Below are 25,162 nucleotides of genomic sequence, written 5' to 3'. Positions count from 1 at the left end.
AAAAATGAAGAACAAACTAACAAGTAAACAAAAAAAAGAAGTGAAAAAAAACACAAAACTGTAACCGTAGAATCGATACAAACTTTTTGTACTTATTGCTCTGTCAGCGACGAGTGCTTGAGAATAGCGAGGCAAATTTCATCTACTATTTCACATAATATATATTGTGTTATTGATGAGTCGATACATCGGCGAAGTAGGTTTTTTGACCGCGTCTTTGTTCGTATGGAATGTTACAGGCTTTTTCAAGCAATTTTATTTCTTTGCCTTCCGAGTTTGGTACTACTTTTTATTTTGTTATTTTGTCGTTTCATTTTACCCCGTCCCGTGCAATGACGTAAAAAATGTTCAACACGAAATTTCGTTAGGAAAAGTTAAAATATAATTTATCGATTATACAGCGCTGCATTTATAATTACCATGATTATTATTATTATTATTATTATGTAGCTATGGAAAAGGCATGTAATTCGTGGAGTATACGGGGCGAGGGGCGAATGTTGTCGGTTTGTGTTCGTTCCGACATCGTCGGCTTTCTCGTCCGCGAGACAATTGACTCATTTTTTCAAGTTATTGCATAATACGTATTAATAGTTATTATATTAGAAATTTAGGAACTAAATCCCGTTGAGCTGATTGATAATCTCGCGCGCGCACCTTACGTGTGGCGCAAATATATAGAAAATGTGATTTTAGAATGCTAATATATAATATAAATATTATATAGAAAAAAAAAGAGATTGAGAAAAGATAAAAAAAAAAAAAAGATAAAAAAAAAATGAAAAAATATAAACGACGGATAATTCGTACGTAAATTTGCGTACTATGTATAATGTGCTAAGAATAATATGACTAATACGGAGTCTTAGGGATTAGCGCGCGCGCGAGATTTTTATATCGCTAACAACGGGAAAAGGAACGTATATAAAATAGTATTTAATAGTAAGTTTTCTACCGCCCGCCTACTTTCGTGGTATTTTTTCAATTTTCTTTTCGCCACCGCGCTCTTACACGAAAACCCTATATACATTATATTATCTTATATTATTACATTTAATTATCGTTATCCATTGTTGATTACAATTATTTATATAACATTATTTAAAATTTTAACGCTATATATGTGTGTATATGGACATATGGACACACAGATTCGTACACGTACTATTACCTATATTTACTAAATATTGCTATACCGCTATTGTTGTTGTTATTATTATTATTATTATTATTATTATTTTAGTTCTATTTCTATTTTTCTTTCATCTATTATTATATACGACTATTTATTTTTTAATTCGATCAAAGAAAAGAAAAAAGAAATTAGGTATCATATACGTACATGCACCATTATACCTATATACCTGTTACACTATGCGCGTGGGGGCCGAGTATTATATTTTGGAATGCCACGGTTTGAGTCAAATATTATTATTATTACTATACACACGTATTTATATGTATATATACATATATACATATACATAATATCTATGATACAAACTATAAAACAAACGTTAAAAAACAAAAACCGCTATAATCGAATTCGTATGGTAACTACTTGAAAATTAAATACCGCAATAGGTATATAAAATATGCATATTATTTCGATTGTTATATTTGAGTGTAGATACGCGATTAATTAAAAAGTGGAAATGCAACCGTCGTAACTAACAATGTGTTACATTGAACCTTGTGTTGTGATTTTACGTTTTTAAAAGCGGATAACTAATTGGTTCATTTGTTTTAATTGCTTTGATGTTTGAAAATTTTTTAAATATTGTTTTGTCTTACAATTGAATTCGTTGGATTTGATTATCGATTGAAAAAAAAAATGACCAGCTATTTAGGTAGGATGTTGATATATATAAAAATAATTGAATTGTCGATTGAAATCTATATAATTATTATATACAATTTGATGAATTGAGGAAAAGGGAATAAATAAATATTATAATTAGGTGCGAGCTTTCAAAGATATACTTATATAGAGTGAATCGAATACGAGGATCGAAGATAAGAGAGAAAAATTTTAATTAAAAAATAATCATGATAAAGAAAAAGAGAAACGAGAAGACGAGAAAGAATAATACGGTTCGATGAGAGATCGAAAATGGATGCAGTACGAGCCCCACACCTTAACGAAAAATAAGCCGTTTCGAAACGAAGGGAGATTAACAGTTTCGTGATACCGTAATAGTTCCTCTTTTTTGCTGTGTACCCTTAAATATACCTGACATGTATATACATATTATTATCGTCGTTGTGAACATTATTATACTATTATCGATAATTATTATTTTTTCTTCTGTTCTCTTGCTTCACAGTAGTCTGACTGTGAGCCGATTGGCTACTGCTAACTGTTATCATTTTTATTATTGTTATTATTATTATTACCATTATTATTATCATTATTATTATGACTTCTATACTACTACTGCTACTGTTATATTGTACAATTACTACTATACCTATAATTACTGCGATGCGTGCAGTTTATCATTACTTAAGTAACCGATCAACCGAGGTTGGACATTTTGTCCTGTTCATGTGATTATCTACTATGATTCTTATTATTACGTTAATTAATTAATTATCGTATAAGAATGCTGCAACGGACGTCGAAAGGGGAAAAAAAATAAAAAAATAAGAACCGCAGCAATGAAAACGAGAGAAAAAAAATATTGCAAAGAAGCATGTGCATTTACTATATATATATAATTAAAACTTTATACATGCAAAAATGTTCCTCAAACATTCCAAAGTCTATAACTATGTGGATAACTCGAGGCTCTAGTCAAACTGATGAGAGTAGTCGTTTCCTGTAGCTAACGTGCTGCTGAAAATGTCGATTCATCTAGTCACCGGTGAAAACGCGAATATTAATTTGTAAAACAATGATTAAATCTCTTTTTATCAAAATAATCACCCTATTAAGATTTTTGAACAAAGCCTGCACTGGATCAATCGAATATAATAATCCGAGGTGAAAATGAGTTTCACAAACTGTTAATCCCTCCCGAAACGGTGCGTGCATTTCGTTTTACGAACGGATGAATTCAAATTAATACGTGGAGTGTTCATGGTGCTATGATTATTATAGAGAAAAAAAAAAAAAAAATTAAAAAATTAATAAATAAATGATTAAATAAAAAATAATGAATAATAATAATAATAAAAGTAATAATGTTATGCTATATTATGATAAATGATAATGTAATAAACGAAAAGTACACTATACCTTAGAATGCCTTGCCCAAAGAAACAGGTTCCGATATGATACCGCAATCTTGTTGTATCTCTATAAAATTTAAACTAAAGCAAAAAAACCATCATCTTGTCCTTACCAAGGCATTTCGAAACCTTTCTTTTCGTTTCTAACTTCTCAACTTCTTACGATTTCTCCCGTTCTACAGACTGTCACTATAACATTTTTATTATCCAAAACACGAGGCACTCGATGATTAGTGCGATATTTTTTCTCTTTGGTGACAGTTTTGTTTTTGTATTATCGCATTCTTCGAAATACTGATTCTGCCGCCAATATCCTGAACTCCGAAAACGTCTGACGATAAGGCTAGGAAACTACCGAAGCTACGAGCATAAAATAATTCCAACATAAAACGAAACTGGAAACATCTCGCGTTGGTGAAATGTGAGGTGAAATTTGGTGCAATGAATTCAACACCGAATTTGAAATCGAAGATGAAATCGTCGTAAAGTGTACTTTGAACGTTCAAACGGCAGTCATTCCTCCGACTGGAATTTGAAACGCAGAAAAAAGGATACATGCACTAAAATTAAAAGAAAGTGCGGAACAAAAAAGAGCATCATCTTCCAAAAACAAAAAAAAAAAAAAAAAAATTGTCGACGTCGGTATCACTGCAGAAATTATTGACAAGAAAGTGTTTCACCTCTACATACGCATCTTCCGTAAATCTACTTCCATGACGATAAAAGATCCTCCCGTGCGATCCGTCAGCTTCCCAAAATCGTTAAGTGATTTCAGATTATTTAAACCTCACCCTCCGTAGAAACCCTATTAATTATGCGATGAGTGTCTAAAATGTGAATGCTTAAATTGGTTAGGGTGGTCATTTCCATCCCTAATTGTATCAACGTTTTTTCAATAACCGAAAAATATTGCAATCGTTGATTATACATTCTCTCTCACTGGCCAATACACAGTATTTCTCACCAAAGATAGAGAAAAAAAAAATCTTGTACGATTGGTTGAATGGCTACGTAATGCGGAAATAGAAATTTTGAAATAAATGTTAGAGTGATTTTGCTGGTATGTTGGGTGCAGGCCGTTCGTAAAGTATCCATTTTTTATTCCTGGCAAACTGGAACTTCGGTGCGAATTTCACTTGAAAAATTGCGTGTAATATAGGCAAGTAAAGTGTGAGAACATGAAAAATGCCGAACTCAAATACGCGGCATGCCGCGGATAACGAGTGTTGAATTTCATTTGTATAATGTGTAACAGAACGACGCAAGTTTTACCGATTACTAGCGACGGATGAAAAGATTGCTCACACGTGCAACACCTACACAAAACACAAATATATGTATAATACATACACATTCTAAAAAAAAAGCGAGCCTAAATCTTAACAAGAAATTGTACCTAGTAACCATATTTGAAGAAACGATGGAACGGTGAAAAGAGAAAAGATTATTTTTCGTAACACGATTATGATTATAATTAAATATAATTAATACGAATATTACTGACGCTGAGAAAGCTTTATTTATTCGATTATCTTTATTTATGTATGTATATATAAGTATGGATTATATATATGCATGCATAGATGTTTGCTTCCCATTGACTGTTTGATTAACGAAAACGTCGTGTAGGGACTAACGGTTATTATATATATTATTATTAATTATTATAATATATTATACGTATATAACGTGAAGCATATATTAAAACTCCTTGTTTATTTTTTCGGCTTTCATCCCGCTTCTAGTCAAAATGAAAAACGACAGAGAAAAAAAAAAGCAAAAAACATGAACAAATAAAATTAAAATAATTAAATAAATAAATAAATTGTTGTCTCCCCCCGCCGATCCCCGCAAGGTAATATAATAAAATCTTATATGATAAATACATAGTTAGGTGGGAGGAGCATAATATGGCCATCATTATAAGTAAATGTTATATTATTGACAAAATAATATCTTCATATTTAACGGCATTATTTCCATGGGTTATGTATGCTAAAGTATCGCTATATAATTACAATATAAAATGAATAAAAGAAATAAACGGAAAAAATCATACAAAAAAAAAACGCCAAAAGATTGAATAAAAATCCTAAAAAAATATAGAAAAAGTGTTCTTTATTTAATATAGAAATATTTCATACATAGGAAATTGTATATAATATGTGTTATTCTGACTATTTTGTACATACATTCAGTATTAGTATTATGTACACGTTAACACATTACTTATATCATGTAAATTCATATCAAATTATCTGATACCGCCCTTCCTTAAAGCTTTTTTGGTATTTATTCTTTCTCATCTCGGGAACAATTACTTTTATCACATAATATGTATATACGTATGTGTAAGGCCTCTTGGCTCATTTAAAAAAAAGAACCTCATATGCTGAATTCAGTACTATTATTAATTGTCGAACTTGCGTTTGGCTGTAATTGTTAATATAATTGTCACTCTACTGAATTAATTGCTTATAATGAAACGACGTACGATATTTTACACCGACATGTGACATAGCCGTAAAAGCATAAAGCTCATATAGCGTGATCAATATTGCAAAATAGCGTATAATGGCACAGAGTAAATTTACAGCCTATGTACACACATCGGGCGAGGCATTCCTCATTATACTATACGTCACTTTTTACGAATCATACCTGTATTAATTTTTTTATTTTTTTATTTACAATACAGGTACGCTGTCACGCAGCAAGGATATATCACAATCACTTCAAAATCTAGTGTTGTCAGGCATTTTGACGAAGTACGCAACCTTGTCCTCGGCCACTCTGTAGTTGTGGATCCATCTTGACCCCTTCTTCAGTGTTCCGTCGATGCCGTCCCTCCAGACTCCGGCCGGAAGATACACCTCCCTTTGCCTGCTACCCGAGTACAATATTGGAGCAACTATGAGCTCGTCGCCAACGGAAAATTCGTCGACCACGTCGTGACAGGCGGGATCGGACGGATCCAGCATCCAGAGAGGCCTGATGATCGGGAGTCCCAACTCGAACGCCTCGAGGGCGTACTTCGTGAGCAGAGGTTTCACCGTCTTCTGTCTCAGGGTGGTTAAGCTCTTGGCCATCTCGAGGACCGATTCGTTCGAGTACTTGCTCGGCAAGTGAGTGAATCGAATTACCGGTAAGAAGGTCGAGAGCTGCAACCATCTGAGGTACAACTCCTTGTCGGGCAGATTGACCTCGAAGTCATTATTCGGGTTGTTGTCCGACATCGGAAGAGCGACGTCGCCACCTACAGCGCCGGGCATTATGAAGGGATACCCGATTATACCGTAACTCAGCACCGTCGGTATCACCGTCTTAATCGCCTTCCAGGATGACGGAAACGGCGGCAGGGAAACGAAGACCGGCGTCTTTGGTCTCGTGATGGCGCCGGAAACCCCGATCACCGGTACCGAGCTCAGTATCGCCTCGGTGAAGAGGGTCTTGTAGTGGTCCGGATTCGTCAGTGGCTTTTGACATTTGTAATAGTGCGGCATGTCGTAAGCGTTCCCCAAGTCGAGGTAGAATGAGTCGACCTTGTAGTTGTTGACGAGGCTCTGCAGCTTGTCCTCGAGCCAAGGCAAGGTCCTGTCGTTCGTTATGTCCAGTATGGCGGCGCTGTTGCTCTGCTTGTACCTGGTCAAGGCTGGTATCCTTGGGTCACTGCCCCGCTCGGATATCAGGAGTCGACTGGCAACGGCGTCCACGAAGTTTACCGACTCGGTGGATATGAACGGTTGGATAGAAAATATGATCCTGAACCCGCGACGGTGGATGGTTTTGATGGTCTTCACCATCGTGGGGAACCGCTCCATGTCAAGATGGAAGTCACCGGAGTTCGGCTGCCATCCCTCGCTGAGAAGTACGTGACCTTGGAGGAAACCGTGGTCGTTTACGTCCACGGTGTAGTTGTATATGGCCGCCTCATCCGTTGGCGAGATCTGCCAAACCGGCTCGGAAATCAGGGAGTTCACGGCGTCCACGTCCTCCTTCTTGGGCCCGCCCGGTGGGGCCTTTTCCGTTATCATCGAGAGCAGCGTCTTTATGTTGTCCGAGGCGCACACCGTGTAGTTCAGCTGCGGCAGTGGCGTCAGGTGGTTTATATAAGCGAACGAGTCGTACTTCGCCTCGATGCAGAAGTCCTGCGACCCTTTAGCGTTTATCGAGACGTAGAGCGGCGACTCGGGATCCACGACGATCGTGGCCCCCTTCGAGTTTAAGAAGTAACGCCTGAGGACGTTCCCGAAGGCGTGCTTCTTTATGTCTCCGGTTACAAAGGCACTAGAATCCGAAGCGCCCTTCTCCAGCGGATACGCCATGTTCTGAGTCTGTCCGGCACCGTACCAGTGGCCCCGTTTCGGAGACCAGTCAAAACAGTCCTTCGGGTTGTAGCTGGGGCTCAGACTCTGCCATGTTATATGGTAGCAATGAGTGCTCTCCTGATCATGATCGGTGTGCGATAAGTAGAGTCTGGTTTGCTGCAGCCATTCGAGGCATACGGAACCGGGTCTGTCGTGATGGGGAAGACAGGGAAACACCCCGGTTGCATGAAGTATCCCTTCACCCAATCGAGCAGATATTAGCTCGACACCCTTTCTACTGTAGACGTGCATCGTCCGGTCGTTCTTGTTGAAGCTGCGATTAGAACGAGAAAATAAGAGGTGAATTTTCATGGTGCAACGGTCGATTGGTTTGTGTAGCGGGGCGGTTTCGCCTCTGTGTTTATGCCGCAAATCAACGATCAGCTTTCGTGACAACGATAACTCGACAAGCTATTTGGATCAATAATTTAAATTGCCTCTAGTTGAAACGGCGACATGCGAAGCGAGCACTCGCTTCTCCGCCTACGAACCTCAACCATGCGGACTATAGGTATAAAGTACGTTATGATTGCTTCCTGGGTGAAAATTAGAGATCGTTGTCATGTCGCACCGCGATAATGACGTTTCGTCGTCTAACCGGCAATTCACTGCATTTGATGGTTGTCTGATTATAGGGTTGCACCACCATAAGAAGCATTATCAATTACTCAAAGTTACGGAACACGTTGCTCACCTGAACAGCTCAAAGTACGCCCTCTGAAGAACGTGTTGGTTGTAGTAAACGTAGGCGAATCCGATCAGGAAGACTATGCTGAAGAACAGGATACCGACGAAGGCCCTCAGCCTGGGAAATGAAACGGAAGCACATGATTATTCGACTTCTACGCCTTGAAGAAAAGCACGTCGATGACTACTATGCAAGGTCAGAAGTGATCAGAACCTCATAATACTTCCGTCATGCAAAAAGGGAATCCTGAGTCATACCTGTAATCAGCATTTTGCTGTTTCTTGCTACTCCGCAGCGCCTGAGGAATGGAAAGCTGTAATTTTTCCTTGAGAAGACTGCTGATGCTGTTGACACTCGTTATCGTTGAGTTGACGCTCTGGCCGCCCGAAATTTCAATCGTCTCCCTGGCCATTTTATGAGCCGGTGAAATGAAGCCGATTGGTGGCGGTTTCCGACGTGAAGGTGCCTGCAACGGGACCCTGGAAGGCGCAAAATGCTCCGTGAGTATCTGCTGTGCAGTTTTTATCACGTCTTGAGTGAAAATCTGGTTTATTCGAGCCGATGAACGCGCGTTTGTCACGGATAAATGTTCACCACGATCCACTGATCGGTTCGTCGACCTCGATCATAGCAATTTTCGACCAAGGTTTAAATCTGCAGGGTCTAGCACCCATGCGGTAAGAAAAATTACAAACTTGTGAAAGATGTGGCTGCTACAGTGCCACCCAGGACCACGATCTTCGTATCACTAAAGTCCCCGATTCGCTATCCGCACGTGAGGCTTACGAAATGTTTAGGATCAGAGTGGGGATGATTGGGACTGACCCGTGGGTCACGGAGCCTAATTTGTGGGTCATAGTGCGCTTCCGGCTCGTATTTTAATCCGTGAAAGTCAGCTCTTAGCTGACGATCCTGATCAGATTAATCGAGTGATGAGGAAAAAGGAAATTGAACTGCTTTTAAATAAAGGCATACGAAATGGTCTCGAGGAAGAAGATTCGGTGTCTCGGTTTGAATTTAAAAAGTAATGTGATTCAAGAAGACATGTATTGGACCGTTGACCAGCTAACGCCGGATATTTGGAACGTCGTGGTTGCTAATTCGGTGAAGCCATTTCCGTATTACGATTAACTACTTACCTCTGCACCGAAACAGCGCTACCAATGTCATAACGAGGGATCATTTTCCGATTTGTACTTTTACTATCTACGAGTGGATACACGTATCGATTGATTTAAAGTGTAATATTCAAAAATTATGTCGCGAACGAGCTTAAGTAATAATTGCATTCAGACGAGTCAATATCTAACACAGAGAGTTACACTGCACCGAATAAGTAATTTTGACGTCGCGCGTTGCGAGCATCTGCAGATTGCGCCCATGAAGCGTGAATAAAGAAACCAGAATTTCGATAACCTAATGCGATAGGTGAAGGTCAAGGAAGGTCGTACAATCTACAGTCTTCTCTCAACTTTCAGAGACGGTAAAGTCAAGGAAACAATAACGAGCTAGTTGAGATTTCGACGCTAGTTAAAAAGTGTTTTCTACTCTGGATGACCAGATAACGTAACACGGCTAGTCTTTCAACTTATATAATGTTCCAAAGTCCAGATGAGAAAAAGATGCGACAGGACCGTGTAGATATTACGAAATGCTAACATATAATTCAAGTTTATAAATAAGGTCAAAATGCTTCACCAAAAAATTTTCGAGGCGACGCTTCTAAAAGCTCGCATCATCACAGACTGATCATTTCTTTTTCTTGCTCGTTTATTTGCTCATGCGATACGTAAATGTATGCGGATAGATTTGCAGAGGAAAAAAATTGTTGATCGATTGATAGATTTTCTACCAAATGACAGCATTTTTAGGTAACAGCTAGTAGACGTTACGCGGTAAATGTAAATGGAATTCCCCTTCACCTTGAACAATTGTCATGGTAGTGGTAAAATGAAAGTGTATAAGGTCGGCAAGTTGGCATTACATACACAGCTACACCCAGAATACATAGTAAACTCTAAAGCAGTATTGTACAAATGATCCACCACATCTGCTATCTGACGGTGAGCCCTAGTTTGTAAATGTGTTAATTGAACTGCTGCATCGTCACAGATACGACTGAGCATATCGTTTTACAGAGCGTATAAAAATTTTATCTGGGCGGGAATAAAGGCAGTTGATTCGATAAGTGATGCTGCTCGACGTCAAACAACGTCGAAATATTTCACACAAGGCGGATTACGGGTATGATATAAAAATTCCGCTATATGCCTTCTAGATTTATTGCGTCCTCTGTCATTGATGGAATGCGGTTATGTGCGTTACGACTTGGACTCGAGTGGTGATTTTACTCACTTGGCAAGTTCCTCATCGTTGACATCGTCGTCGGTATCAGAGTCCAAAGCACTCTCTCGTGGGGTTGATCCGCTGTTGCTAAATGTCACGCTACTGTCACTGTCGTCTCTTCGAAATTTCGAACTCGTTCCCTGAAACGATAACAACGAAATATGTAAAGCTTGAGTTGCATCTCATGACTACGATGAGAATCAGCGACGATTTTCATGCGAATTGTCATGCTCCGGGTACACGCAGCTTGCGAGAATGCGAATTATTGCAACGCACGTAGGTTGCAGCAATTCGCGCTTCGCGCTCTTGTGATGATTTTCGATTCAACTCAGCTTTACCAACGCATTACGATGCAGAATACTAATTCATGGCAAGTAAACCGGTTGGACTTGAGTAAGACTTTGTTCAAATCCTGAATAAGTTTTCGTCAAACGCAAAACAATGCGTAAAACGACTTCGTTACGGTGAACAAGTTTATCAACACGTTAAAATGAAATCACGATTGCAGAGTTTTGTACGTTCTTTTGTCAAAAAAGACAATAGATAAGTAATTTATGTACGTACATACGTGACCTATTCTTCGTCACCTCTGTATACCCAGTAATTGTGAAACGGATATTTTAAGTACATCCTAATAACGATCGCAATTGTATGAATAACTTTGTATCTCTGAATGCTGAACTGTACGGTCTAATATAATGGCATACTTGTTGAGATAAATATGCATCAGACATTATGCAATCTACAGACCAAAGGATTTCCGGAAGCAAAAAATGCCGAAACTAAGACTGAAAGACGCAACTGAAACAGTCCATCGAATTTTTCTTTGAAGCAATATTTTTTTATTGCAGTCAGAATGAAACTAAAAGTCAGTTACAAAGCGCTTATTGCGCACCTTGTAGAAACTACTTGGTTATTTTTACACTGCGCCGATGTTTAATTATTTTTTGGTGGTCGGTGATGATAGTATGTGCACTGATCTTCATTGTCAAGATTAAATTCGTGCAGTTTAAGAATTGAACAAGACGTTATAATCCCTTTCATAGTTTCACTAACGCGGTTAACTTGAGTCTCACGTTACTCGTGCAACGTAGTAATATACGCCGAGTGTGCGTGACCATACGCATGAGATACTCAAGGTGAATGACGATGCGTTCTCAGAGAGGCTATCAACTTTGCATGGGTTCACCTTAATGAGAACTTGTTTTCTCAAATCGTGGAGGTAGTCCCCACCTGCCTTTTCGCCCATCGTATTGTATTCAGTCGACTGAAAAACGACCGTCAGTCGATTCGTTGCACCGAGTTAATCGACGGCTTTTGAAAACACTCACTTCGATTTTCTCGTCAAATAAATAACCCGGAACCACGTACGGAACCGTTAATATCAGCGCAGCGAACCTGCTTGTCGAAATTTGTAAAAACTTTGAGAAACCGAAAATTCACGCGAGAAAATGCCGGTGTCATGTCTTCCAACCGCCTAGCCAATGTCTATAAATATTATCGCGACTACGTTCGTAAAAATATATAGGTATTTTCGCGCACAAAAATTTCTGACCTAGTGCACGCAGATATTCGGACTCACGACTCGCTCCAAAGGTGATCGAGACACGACTAGTTTCTTTCGACTCCTCTGAAAGTCACGAGAGACGTCGGAGGAACGCGTGTCCGTTAAAATACCGGTCATTCGACGCTACACGTATGCTTGGCTCGTGCTGAAACGTGCTTCGATTGTGCAACATCATCATAACCATGACAAGGTCCCTCGAAATGGATTACCGACGTCGTGTATCAACCAGTCGAAAAGATCTTTGGAACAAACTGCTTAACTTACAGATTATGCGGAGTTTTTTGAAGGGAGAAATTCTGAGCTTCGGCTCAACTTTTTCACTAACCTAATGTAAAAACGGTTTGACTAACCTCTGTGATAGAGTTTAAACGACTCCATCCGCTACACCCAGCCTGCATGTCTTTCTCGAGCGAATAAATCGAACTGTATTTATTATCTTTCTTCTTATCGTCCATTTTTTTGGTTATATATACTTTTCGCGATTGAATCAGCTTGGGCTGATTGCACGATTTTTAATTTATATGCACGAGGCGCGATCGTGCAGCAATATTTCAGCTATCGCAGGGTTGTCCAATTTCACTGCGAATCTTACTCGATACTGTTTACTAATCGTGATAAGGCCAGGTGTTTGACAACACTCGAAGTGTGTTCAATACGTGTCGAGCAAGAATTCGTAAGTAAAATTAACTAGTGTAAGTTATGCAAGTGTGAGTGCGATGGATCCGTCATTACGTCGTGTAAACGTGAACCGTGACCGTCATGTCAAATGCGGAATATCCCATCGATAATAGATCTACACTGATCGCAAGATTGTCGATAAGATATCGAATAATTCTCGTCGTGATTCAATCTGCATAATTTTCGGCAAACCTGTTATTTCTTAATGTCATCTTCGTCAGGCATGTGTTGTCTTAAGGAATCCTGTTGTTGATAATTTGGTTACTATCAGGTTTATCACCGGCGAAGGAAAATAGTCGAAGCCTCACCTGCTGTCTCATAGACTGTTCAAGTCCCTCCATGTTGTCCAACCTGTCCGGCATAGAGATGCTGCTTTTCCTTGAGTTCCTTCTGGGTTCAAAGATTTCGTGTCGTGATCCAATTCTAACGATACTTGGGCTATTTGGGGTTTTTTTAACCTCGATAGTACCGGCTGATAATGGCCGACCTGAAAGTGAAACAAGTAATTTACCAATAGCTTCATAAACCAACAACAATACCATGCAATTATTAGTCGTTGTAGTTATTTCGTTCTTACGCTAAAGCGATTATCACGAACGCACGCCTCTGGCAGATTGGCTAACAATAAGATCGTAAAACAGTCGTAGTAAATATTTAGTGTAAAAATCTGTCGTAAAACAACAAAGAAGCGACGGTGTATTATGATTGTTGACAAATTGTCGAGTCTACAATAATAATACCAGAACACGACCGCGTGCATATCGTTCTGTAATATTTTCCGAGCCTAATTCGTAAACTAACAATAAATTTACGGTCAATTTATCTGCGAGGCAATAAATGCGAGATGAAGGCGGCTTATCAGCGTGTAAACGATTTTCTGAAAATAAAATCAGACGCAACAAGCCGTCGTTAACGAAATTCAGACCGTTGTAGCTAATTATTTGCTGTATCGTTACAGTACGAATATTCGCATTCGAAATGACAAAATAAATAGTAAAAATTGAATTGTTTAAAGTTAGATACCGCGCTGCACCGGTAAATACAGCCGTGAACTGCCTTCGGGATATTCAATGCTACGTAGATCTGCGCAGTAGTCAGATATTATTTAGAGTGAGTGAAGAGAGACGGATATACGGAGGCAGGATGGAACTTATTAAAACGTGATAGCATACAATACGATGCACTGATTCAAAAATCGGATCGTACAATATCTAGTGGCAGCTGATTATGTTTTGCGAAAAGAGAAAAACGCTCCGATCAGTTGCCCTCTGTTTTCCAGATCGTCGGATAATTGAAATACGCATCAATGTCCGCCTGTCGCTCCGACATTTCACTTTGGCACGTCAAGTCGCATGTTATCTCGCATGTAAAAAATTGATCGATTACCATCCGGACCGCAATGTGCGACTGTCCTCAAGACCAGAACAGCGGTGATTCGGACACGGGAAATGCTTGCGCTGTGAGTCAAGTCCACATCTTCGACAAATGCAAGGGCACTCAGGACCCCGAAGATCCTGGAAACTGGAAGCTGATGACCCTGTTCGAACCCCCTGTGAAAGACGACGACGTGGGAATAGACGAGACACCGAAACCGCCGAGTTCCCAATGCTCGAGTGACTCGACCAGAGAAGTGATTGGAAACGAGTCTCTTCCACGGATCGAATTCCAAACCAATTCCCCACCTGTTTTCCTCTCTGTTCTAGTACGAATTCGTCAATTCTCAAGATTACGAGTACCTTTGTGGCGAGGAGGAGGTCCCGGAGTACCCCCTGATACCCTGCAAACCTTGCGAACCTGGGGAAGAGGAAGAAGAGGCAGAGCCAGACGTCGAGTGCACCTTGGCTATTATCAAGCCGGAGGCTGTCGCATGCAGAAAAGAAATTGAGGACCGAATACTGGAGGAAGGCTTCGAGATCTATCAGACTCGGTGGCTCCAGCTGACACCTGAACAGACCTCGGACTTTTACACGGACCGTTACGGGCAGGTGAACTTCGCTCACCTCGTCGCCTACATGTCGTCCGCTCCGATAATCGCCATGGTTTTAGCCAAGCAGGGGGGAATTCAAGACTGGCGACACGCGATGGGACCAACGAAGGTGAGCGAAGGTCATCTTCCCGCGTACCCTTGGGGATTTTCATTCTTTCTGGAGTTCGTTTTGGCGCCCAGGTAACCGAAGCTCGACTCTATTACCCTGACAGCATTCGAGCCAGGTTTGGCCGGCGTGGTGAAGACTTCAAGAACGCCGTTCACGGAAGTGCGAGCCGGGAGCAAGCCGAACGAGAAATTCACTTCTTCTTTCCGGAGTGTGAGTTTCTTTGGTTCGTCAATGTCAGACTTACCCTAATTGGCTACGAATGCAATTTCAGTTATCATAGAACCACTACTGAGGGGTGAAACGGCGGCGGACTATCTGTGGGAAGTGATCAATAACGTCCTGCTCGAGGGACTAACCTTGGTGAGTTTACCACTCAACTTTCAGACGCTGACCTACTACAGTAACTAACTACGTTGATTCACAGTGCTGCAAGCGAAAACCAGCCGACCCTATTTTGTGGTTAGCAAACTGGCTGATCCTGAACAATCCAAATGATCCCAAGTTACCGGATGATCTGGCTATGATACCGACTTGACGATACTTCCTTTGAATTTAAGCCCAACAAGCATACTGTACACTGTTCGCCAGACCTCACGTTGTAATTACGTATGTAGTATTCGGAACTATTACACGGCAATTTGGATTTATAATTTTTAGCCAATCAATAGAAAACGGTCTCCCACTCCGATTACCCACGGACGAATTTGAATAACGGTCACCTATTAGTTTTAACTCACCGTTGTCAGTTCGCGCCTCTCCCTCGTGCACTGACGAGTTTCGAGGTGACAATCTATGGAGTCTTCTTTGTCTAGCAGTCTGTGGACTGTACCTGCAAAACGTTTATCTATCAATCTACGGTGCCCCGCAATATTCATAAGCATCATTTCACCGAAACGATAATGCGAGTAATCGGTTACCTGGTCTTGACGAGATCCTCGACGATAGATTCAACCGAAGTCCTGTACTTCCCTTCAACGATCAACAGAGGATGTTGTCCCGGATTTTTTGAACCATACGGACTCTCCGTTTCCGAAGTACCGTTGGTCAGTTTGATCGAACTGTTTGAGGAGGTTCCGTTTTCCTTGATCTTGGGCGATTCCTCGGTATCACAGTCTTCGCTTACGACGATTTTCGGTACGGATAAGAAGTTTCTTTCCCTTTCGTGAAACTGGACCCCATTCGTTTTTACCGGAGGTATCTTTTCATCCTCTAGGTGAAACTGTACGATGGGTACTTTTACCCCACTCGGAGTAAAATTCCCGTCGGTTCTTGAACCGGTTTCATTATCCACCGAGTCCGTCGATTGTCCTCGCGAATTCGCTCTGCTTCGCGGAGGTTTCAGTGGCGGTACAGATTGCGTCGATCCTCGAGGGGTGTCGAGAGTCGACGACCTAATTGGGGGGTGCGAAAATGCGTCAGGCTTAACTCTTCTTTAGACACCAACGACAAGCAAGACTTGGTCTTCGCTCACCTCAGAGGCTTGTACCAAGGAAGAGGCCACTCGGGGCTGGTCAAGGCGCCTTGATCTGTGTCGGTGGTGTTTGGAGCTGGAGAATTTGTGCCCGGCTTGTACCAGGGCGAGGGTGTCCGGAGTACTCTGCCGGACGGTGTCTGGACGTCCGGACTTGTGACGATGGATGACAGGGACACTCCGCGACGTTGCGCTAGCCCCTCCGGCTCGAAACTGGCCACTTGTACGTCCCACGGATCAACGGTGGACAACAGCAGCTTCTGTGCAATGAATTGAGAGGGACAGGGCTACAGAATATCTGTGCGTCGGTGTGTGCGAGTCAGTCGATTGAGTCTGATTAGCCGGGCCTCGCATGCAGGAAACTCCGGCTGTCTGAAAGCAGCTAAGCTCGTAAAAGCTTGCCCACGCGCTGGCCGAGGAGACCGGGATACTTCGTACGGTATACTAATTATATCGGGGAAAAAGGTGAGCAGTTTTGAAGTTAATTATCAAGATTGAGCCTAGTTCAGTTTAGAAATTTGGTCCGAGCCGAGTCCTCGGGAAAGCCATTACTTTTCAAATTTTTCATACGATTTCTTGCAATGGCGCAGAGATTTCTGATTTTTTTCTCATATTCTTGACCTTGAAACTTTGAGTCGGCGGTGTATTGAATTATCATGGGGTGAGAAGTTTATAACCGGCAATAAAACTTTCGATAATCTCTACTATGAAAATTGAAAATCTTGGACTGTTTTGAACGTACAGTTACTTAAATGCCCTGCACTTAAATACGAGCTGTAATTAAAGTTTGTTTAACGGCTTGCTTCAGCTGCATTGGACAATCGATTCTGAGAATAGGATATGAATGGTGTAAGAGAAATATGTTCAGGTCATTCATTGCGCAAGTGCCTTTGGTCGAGTCACTTTTCGGTTTTCCGCATTACTACGGATAAACGACAGAAAATAACACGGTTGTTAAACAACTGTGCGCATACATGACCAACGTACACCACTTAATACAGGCGTACGATTACGTAACTCACTGCCTATTAATGTGCGTAAAATGGTAACAACAAACTGCAGCTCGAAATTAATCACTGTCGACCAAATTTTTGCATGTCTGTTTGATTGATGTTTGCGCATTAGCATGTAAGTTTAGCGATTGCCAGACAGATGAACAAGTTGTTCATGTACGATTACGCCTCGACCGGTAGTAAAGCAGACAAGATTCGTATATAATTCGCAAAAATGCAATAAACGATGTGGTAAGTTTTTTAGCCCTTTTTTATTTACACCATCTCAAAACTTACATTCAGTATACGTTATTCATTCGGAAGACGAAATGTAATTCGGGCCACGTCTAAAAATGTCACACTATTTGCTTGAACACTCAAGAGTGACTTACAGGACTACAATACAACGGTAAGTATTTCTCGCTGATAATATTTTTTTAACTTCAGTATAAACGACCAAGTAGAAATTGACGCGATGAAACAGTCGAAGCTAGGTGTAAACATTTCTGCAAAGATAAGAATATCCAAAAATATCTAATACCGAGAATGTCGAACAGCTGGTTGTAATAACTTATCGTGTAGTAATACAGATCATCAAAAAGAAAATAAAAATTAGTAGCTCAAAAAAACTTCTTGGGTCTACTTTCATCTTCGGCTTCAAAGTCATGAGCCTAAATTGTTTTAGTTTGCAACAATTAAGAGATGTTGGAGAGCCGACTAACTCGTCAACTTTTTATTTCGAAAGTTCAAATTCTCCAAGATGACTAATTTTTGATATCCTAGATTTTTATGTCAAGTCATCCATGGAAAGCTGTTAGTAATTCATATTTATTCAGCTGTTTCCATTCAGCGAGAATACGAATCCTTTCATTAGGCGTGAAATTTTGAAAACAATTATTTGAAATAACGCTCTAGACTGCAGTGATCATCAGCAACTAAGCAAGTCGAGAGTGCGTTAAATTGCAGCACTGCGCGTCGGTCAAACTGAAAAACAATGCTGTGTTGCTTGTGCGATAAATAAGCTCTTCAACCGCGTATTGTTCCTAATTGCGTTATAATAATATATCTCTGGAGAAGCTGCGCGAGTGAAATTAAGCGTGAAATAATCATTGTCTGGCCTCAGCTGAAACTGATGGCGAATTACTTGAACCTCGTGACTCGAGTCACAGTGAGCGATTTATTTGTTATTCCTTATCGAAACCTGTCGATGAGTCTGGATTAAGTTATTTAGTGGCTTAGACGCCGGCTCAAAGTATGATTATCGAGTTTTTAACTGCCAATGGTACTCGATACGAATAGACGGGTATTACTAGTGAAATACGGCCTTAAACCTACTGCAATAAATAATTCATGTATCACGAATACATATTTCTAAATTACGACACGAGTGCGTAAACAACAGAGGCATGTTACCGTTTCACATGAATGGCTTCTCCTCCCAGTTTTTAACCAAGGCTTTTCTAAATAATGCCAACTGATAACGCGTGAAGATTGAAATCAACCTTCACTGATAAATCAGGAACGCGATATTTTCGAAACTCAGAGTCGTGTACGCGAAATTCTGAAACTTGTGATCAGTGTCTAAGCGCTAATCTTGAATCTAGATATGCTCGTGATCGAAAATATTACCTAGTGTAATAAATAATAACGTGAAATTTATCACATCTTTATTGATTATTAATCGCGAACATCTCATTCGTAGCCCCAATTTAAAATCCGCTTTGTATCAACGTGGCATAGAACATAAATTTTGCAAAAATCAAAAATCTACCAAATTAGAAATGCTCAACTTTGCGGTTAATCTTTGATTTTTTGATACCCTGCAGGTGCTTGGAAAAAACCAGACTTTGTACCCTAGATATCGCGATAAAACGTGAGTATTGAATAAATATTGATTACTCAGCATCGATCTTCTTCTCTCAATCCAGCAAAAACAAACTCAAATCATTTCTCGGTGAAATCCGTATAGAACTTCTTTGTGGTCAAGTTAAACTTGGCAGATATTCGGGCTGAGTACGATTGCTGAAAAATATCATTGACCTTCACTCCTATAATGTGTGAAAAATTTGATCAACCCTTATGAGTTTCACGGTTCCGAAAAGGTTTAAAAAAAAAAAAAAAAATACAGTTTTATGTCCATTGACAGGAACATTCGAATTTCGAGGAAGCTTTCAAAATTAGCTGATGATATCCAGAATCAGTGTAAAAGTGTTTCTCAAAAATCTAATAGACGTTTCGACGAGTCCATGAAGTATTATATACCTTTGGCTTCTTCGCCTTTCTCCTCCTGCGGTTAATCCTATCCATCGTACACCGGAATAATTTCAGGGAAGTTTATCACACACGAGTTACAGCGTTCCCGATATGGATTGAAAATAAGTGACAAAAAAAAAAATAAAAATAAAAAAAAATAGGAACGGTTACGGTTACGGTGACCTTTTCTTTTATCAAACTAGATCGAAACTACATGGAGGGTTACATCCGCTATTCGAATATGGCCAACTCCGCGGACAGGTAGATATGCACTGATCCAAAGACCGCGGGTCTTGTATCGGCAGCCACTTAACGATATCTTCTTAGTTCCCCCCGACGTCTGCATGCCCCCTTGTTATACAGCGTCTCCACCTTCCTCGGCGCCGACGCGACCACCGGATCGGATCTAGGTGGGTTAAGTTTGCGGGATCAGTAGGAAGGCAAGATCTGTTGAGCGATATTCGAACCGAAGACCCAAGTCGGCCGTTGGTACGTACCTAGGTACACACGTACCTTACATACCTCTTACGTGTTTCGCTGTTTGTTTGTTAATTAATGCATGTATGTACGAACGGTGTTATGTACATACCTTTTATATAGAGTAGGTACGTCTGTTTGAACTTAAACCCGGAGCAGTGTGCTCACGATAAACTAAACCAGTGTTGTCTGAGTCAGGCCAAGGATCGTAAACGAAGCGCGCCCCTGCGCTGTTGGACGCGATGCAGGAAGAAGTGAGGTGGTAACCGTTTTTTTATTTTACGCAAGTCTCATCTCGATTACGATATTGTTTTCATCTGTCGGTTTAAATTATACGTGTACATCAACGCGGGATCAAACCTGAATGATCTGTAATTACATGCAGGTACGTGTGTCCATTTTTTCCAACACATGATCGAACCATGGTATGGTGGTATGGCTCTGTGTGGTTCGGAATTTTTTCCGAGAAACCTAACGGTGGAGGTACTTTCATGAAAATTTCAATAACACACGTGAACAATGCGTGAATAGTTCTTAGCTAGGTGACAACGCTTCAAAGAGGTCTATTCTTCTTGAAGTAACGATAGTTACATCGCTATTAATGCCGACGGTTCCGATGTGTGGTGAAGCGACTTGCGTCACTGCAAGAAAATCAAGTAGATTTTACAAAGTCTAAGCTCCTAATTGTCGCGACGCAGAGCTTTTGAAGCTGCCTCTAAACCGGCCAAGTAGAGATAAGGATAAGTTGAATTTGTTTGAAACAGTAGAATCAGTCGATAAACACTGTCTACGGATAAACGATTTCGATTGTTTTTAAATCAGTGCAATTCTAAGAAATTGTTCGTGGGAACCGAATTAGGTATTTACAAAGAACGTAAGAAACAGAGTGAACGTTAATTTAATGCTTGTCTCGTAAGCATCGAGGCTTATTTGTGAAATTAATCAATTTTTGAGGGCGTAAGTTGATCTAGAAGAAAAGAGAGCTCGCCATTATTAGGCAAAGCAAAGCACCGAGCGAATACTAGAGAAACCTATAATTACTGCCGACGAGAACTATTGAAATACCTGTACCGGAAATAATTTGAAGTTTCACCTATGGCTCGCTAAAAATTACGCGAACTTGCAGAGTGTGCGTAAATTGTTCTTCGCTCCAACTGTGGATCGTCTAATGATTTGGCTTACTCACCGTTACAGGCATTGAGTGATAGATGGTAAAAAAATCGAGCCCACTGCGAAGACGGCTGATGGTTTTAGCCGGTTCCTTACGTGACGAAGAAACGTGAAAATAAAGCTGGACTAGATCTGGTAGAAGAACTCGGCTCAGCGGAAAGCATAGCAGGGAGAGCAAAACAAATCGACACACCATGTGACTGATAAGAGAGTCAACGGACGATAAAAATTCAAGTAATGTTACAGTGAACTTTTCTTTCTCCGTGACCCGTGACCGCTTTTCTCGCGACAATAGAGGATGGTCGCCATTCCTCTCAATTCGTACCCTTCCATACCTGACCTCTATGCATGGGGTATAAGCGAAAATCGGGTGCAACTGGACGGATATTTTTTGAGCTTTTGTTATCATCCGGAGAGCAGATACCGGTATCTGTGTTAAAATTTATTCCCGATGATTATCAACCTGACTCATGCACGTATAGTTAGCGATAGGTACTTGTTTACCTACAATCTTTGATTGCAGCGACATCGAGATGGGCGCATAAATATATATCTGTTTATAAATCCACCTGTCGCCTAGGTTTTACTTCTGATATATAAGTCACGCATCAATGCATAGGTGTACTTATGTCGGGTTATTGTGGTAATGGCGCAAGCTTCGCATCGAGTTTGTACCGACTACCTATTGCGGACGCGAAAATATTTTTAGCAGATTACGATGAATCTGACTGATTTATAATTATCGCGAGAAATAATTTGCCGATTTTTTTTTTTAGCGATAAGCTCCGGAAGAATTGCCAACTTGCAATCGAAGTAATTCACCCATCACGCTAAACACCAGTTTTTTACTTCACCAATGAACCCATTTGCTATTATCTGCATTGATTGCTAAGTTTAGCCTTATTAACTGTTTGCGTTAAAGATATACATATGTGTAACTAACCAAGACCAACAATCCAATGTTATTTATACGTACGACAAAATGTTAACAACTGTATAAACTAAGTGATATTATTACAAGATTAGTTGTAATATCAAAGCGCGTCACTTTTTGTACACATGACCTATAAATTGGACTTTCGAATGTATCGAACTAGACTTGCGGCTAAATTAATTAGCTTTTTACACTTTCGTGTTTTCAATTTTGAAGATCTGAAAAAATTTACCAAAAATTGAAAATACACAATCACCACACCCTGGCGACGAAAGTGATGCAATTATTGCTAGTGTCGTGAAAACCGGTAAAACAATGTATGTATAGGTACGTAATAGCAGCCGTTGTGTTTGGGAAACAGGAATAACTGACGAGGCAGGACATATATATCACATAAATTTTTTTTTAAATCAAATAAAACATCCTTAAATTACGTTCAGACACCTTGCGGTCGGCGAGTCAAAAGAACCGTTGTGCACACAGAGTTCCATAAATTACGAAATAATACAACATATCACATGTAGTTAATAACATTTGGATACCTGCGGATTTTCAGGGTCAAGTTTTCTTACTCTTGACACAGTTTTCCACGAATGTTCAAGCCGGCGTTTCTCTACGCCATAAGTAAGCACATAGACGTCGTTATCGGATCATAAGGTGCTCAAAATAAACATTGGCAAATGTGACATGTACCACGCTAATGGTAAATATAAAACGCACTAGCCGTGCTCGTTGGGGGATAATTAAATTTTGCATTTTCGTACGCGGAGGCCGTTAATCAAGCATGATATTCCGCCACAATTATCGTCGGCGTTAAACAAATCTGGTATAAAGTCGCTAAGTGGTGCTAACAAGATGTCGTCGCTGCTAAAAGGAGCAGGACACTCGGACTTTCAAGGCAAATGTGAGTTGTAATTTACGCTAGATTTCTTAACGCCGTCGAATACAAGCGGGAAGAATTACCCTTTGTCACGGATCATACGATGTCCACGATGATTAGACGTTCCATCACATTTTTAAAGATCAAACGAGGATAATTGTTCACTAATAACGGAGTAAAACGTCCTTTCTAATTTCCGACGATGGTTGTTATTCTTGTTAGTTGGTCAGTTAATTTTTATACGAAATCGAGCGTAATCCGCCTTACTATATGCAACCATCACGTAAAGACGTCATGCAGGATCAAGCGCAAATAATTGATAAATAATCATAGAGAATTTCATATCTTTACTTTATAAATAGATAATTTTATTATAAACATTTCAATGGCATACACAGTTACGGATTAACTGGTCATACAATATTTCCCAATCTTGATAGTAAAAATTAGTTGATTAATATCCATAATCGAAATATGTACTTGGGCATTATATGTAGACCTCGGTAATGCCGCCGGTGACTACAAAGTTAAGACATTGATGTGTATATTTACCAAACAATCAGACTCAGTGTGTTGAAATTTTTATGTTGAAATATGATAACAAATTGTATTTTATTCACCGTGACAAATGCACGATACTTAGATGATACACGTATAGACGCGTGGATTCTTTTAAACCAATTTCTTTGCCTCGAAGAATCCTTTCAGATGTTTCATCTGCCATGCACCCATTGCTAGAAGAATCGCTGTCTGAGCAAGCGACCACCACAGAACACGTTGATTCGTGCTTTCCGACGTCTGTCTAAATCGTTCTTCACGATACTGAAACATTGAATATTGTATCGTAATGATTATGGTAAGACTGAATAATATTATATTTAGTTAAAATAATCAGAATGTGTATTTTCTCATTGCCAATTACCCTTTGATAATTCTGTTCCTTGGTTATTTGGTCGACCTGGCTAAGCAGCTGACGAAGTCTGAGCTGTAGTTCGGACAGCTTTTCCTTCTGTGCGACGTTAGCGTAATCGATAGCATGCTCCCCAACCTGTATGTCTAGATGAACTCTCTGCAAAATGAATAACCAATCAGTAATTGAGGTGTCAAGGATGTAGTAGCTAAAAATATTATATCTATGAAAATACCAACACTGAATAGCTCATTGTTTTGTTTCGCTAGTTTGCCACTACGTATTCATTCAAGCGCTAAAGAAAGTAATAAAGGAATTAAATCTCACCAACTGAGTACCGCTAAACCAGGCAGAACTGTTCGAGTACAAACATATGACATGTTCTCCAGGCGTGTGAGAAGTAAACGAGATGCGTCCCTCGGAACTGTAGACCCTCGACAATATCATTTTGTCATCGACGTCTCGGACCTCGACGTGCATTCCTATACCAGGACTGCTAGGCATGAATCCACCGCTCCTTGGATCGTACAGTTCGACTTTGTAGTTCACTAAGAACAAAAAAAGGCAAGTTAACTTGATAAAGACGAAATAAGAGAAAGCGTAAAATTATAAAGCTAATCCGTTGATCGTCGTGTGCCGTTACAAAAAGAATTGCATAATCAAAATGATGTCAACTAGTTTTAAATCTCAGTTGGTAAAAACTTTATTCCGAAATGCCAACGAGGTTAGTTCAAAGTAGGTTAGGTTAGGGATTGAGAAAACGGGGTACAAGTATGAGGTTATCAAAAATCGGTGTAAGTAGCCGATAGAGGGGCAACAACGAATGAAATAGCGTGTTTTGAGCGAATTCGAGGACGTTTGAGAGCTGTGGGAACAGAAATACGAGTTGAAATCTGTCTGCTACAAACCTAGAACGGTAGTGTCGTCGGGTATTTCTTCTATGAAACATTTTCTCTCGGTTTCACCGATGTGGAAATAAAGTCCGCTCGAATATTCGAGGAATATAACACTGAGCACGACAAAGGAACTAAAGCATTTCCACATCTTCATTAAATTGTGTGTATTGATCTATTATTTATTTTCTAATCTCGGACGAATA

At 40.1% G+C, this 25,162-nt stretch overlaps 3 protein-coding genes across 3 annotated transcripts in view; 1 reads left to right on the top strand and 2 right to left on the bottom strand.

Annotated features, from left to right (window-relative positions):
- Positions 1-25,160, top strand: part of LOC124222077 (nucleoside diphosphate kinase homolog 5) — a 193,799-nt gene extending 168,639 nt beyond the window's left edge. Inside the window, exons 4-10 of the mRNA XM_046632669.2 lie at positions 14,160-14,510; positions 14,584-14,976; positions 15,048-15,186; positions 15,248-15,336; positions 15,401-17,848; positions 19,266-20,554; positions 21,364-25,160. Coding sequence (XP_046488625.1) covers positions 14,280-14,510; positions 14,584-14,976; positions 15,048-15,186; positions 15,248-15,336; positions 15,401-15,511 — 963 coding nt within the window. The 5' untranslated portion in view covers positions 14,160-14,279 and the 3' untranslated portion in view covers positions 15,512-17,848; positions 19,266-20,554; positions 21,364-25,160. The remainder of the gene's footprint in view (positions 1-14,159; positions 14,511-14,583; positions 14,977-15,047; positions 15,187-15,247; positions 15,337-15,400; positions 17,849-19,265; positions 20,555-21,363) is intronic.
- On the bottom strand, positions 5,336-19,932 carry LOC124222070 (myogenesis-regulating glycosidase). Its single transcript, XM_046632655.2, has 9 exons — positions 19,702-19,932; positions 16,448-16,707; positions 15,894-16,367; positions 15,714-15,805; positions 13,189-13,367; positions 10,645-10,775; positions 8,547-8,768; positions 8,296-8,406; positions 5,336-7,875 (listed from the first exon to the last, which is right to left on the bottom strand). The coding sequence occupies exons 1-9, from the start codon at positions 19,744-19,746 to the stop codon at positions 5,970-5,972; spliced, it is 3,420 nt and encodes a 1,139-aa protein (XP_046488611.1). The 5' UTR covers positions 19,747-19,932; the 3' UTR covers positions 5,336-5,969.
- eca (transmembrane p24 trafficking protein eclair) lies at positions 23,500-25,113 on the bottom strand. Its single transcript, XM_046632678.2, has 4 exons — positions 24,972-25,113; positions 24,391-24,611; positions 24,076-24,222; positions 23,500-23,975 (listed from the first exon to the last, which is right to left on the bottom strand). Exons 1-4 carry the CDS (start codon positions 25,111-25,113, stop codon positions 23,826-23,828), a joined length of 660 nt encoding a protein of 219 aa, XP_046488634.1. The 3' UTR covers positions 23,500-23,825.
- Positions 25,161-25,162: the final 2 nt, after the last annotated feature.

Source organism: Neodiprion pinetum, chromosome 6, assembly GCF_021155775.2.
Source record: "Neodiprion pinetum isolate iyNeoPine1 chromosome 6, iyNeoPine1.2, whole genome shotgun sequence".
NCBI classification, from domain to species: Eukaryota; Metazoa; Arthropoda; class Insecta; order Hymenoptera; family Diprionidae; genus Neodiprion; species Neodiprion pinetum.
This window is presented reverse-complemented; position numbering and strand designations above follow the sequence as displayed.

What these genes read in the sequence shown, in the direction of transcription:
- eca (XM_046632678.2), bottom strand. Translation starts at nt 25,113, where the DNA reads ATGAAGATGTGGAAATGCTTTAGTTCCTTTGTCGTGCTCAGTGTTATA. An exon ending in CGACGACACTACCGTTCTAG is followed by an intron (nt 24,612 to 24,971) that starts GTTTGTAGCAGA and finishes TTTTGTTCTTAG; the next exon opens with TGAACTACAAAGTCGAACTG. An exon ending in AGGAACAGAATTATCAAAGG is followed by an intron (nt 23,976 to 24,075) that starts GTAATTGGCAAT and finishes TCAATGTTTCAG; the next exon opens with TATCGTGAAGAACGATTTAG.
- LOC124222070 (XM_046632655.2), bottom strand. Translation starts at nt 19,746, where the DNA reads ATGGATAGGATTAACCGCAGGAGGAGAAAGGCGAAGAAGCCAAAG. An exon ending in GAAAGGCGAAGAAGCCAAAG is followed by an intron (nt 16,708 to 19,701) that starts GTATATAATACT and finishes TTCATTGCACAG; the next exon opens with AAGCTGCTGTTGTCCACCGT. An exon ending in GAGGATCTCGTCAAGACCAG is followed by an intron (nt 15,806 to 15,893) that starts GTAACCGATTAC and finishes AACGTTTTGCAG; the next exon opens with GTACAGTCCACAGACTGCTA.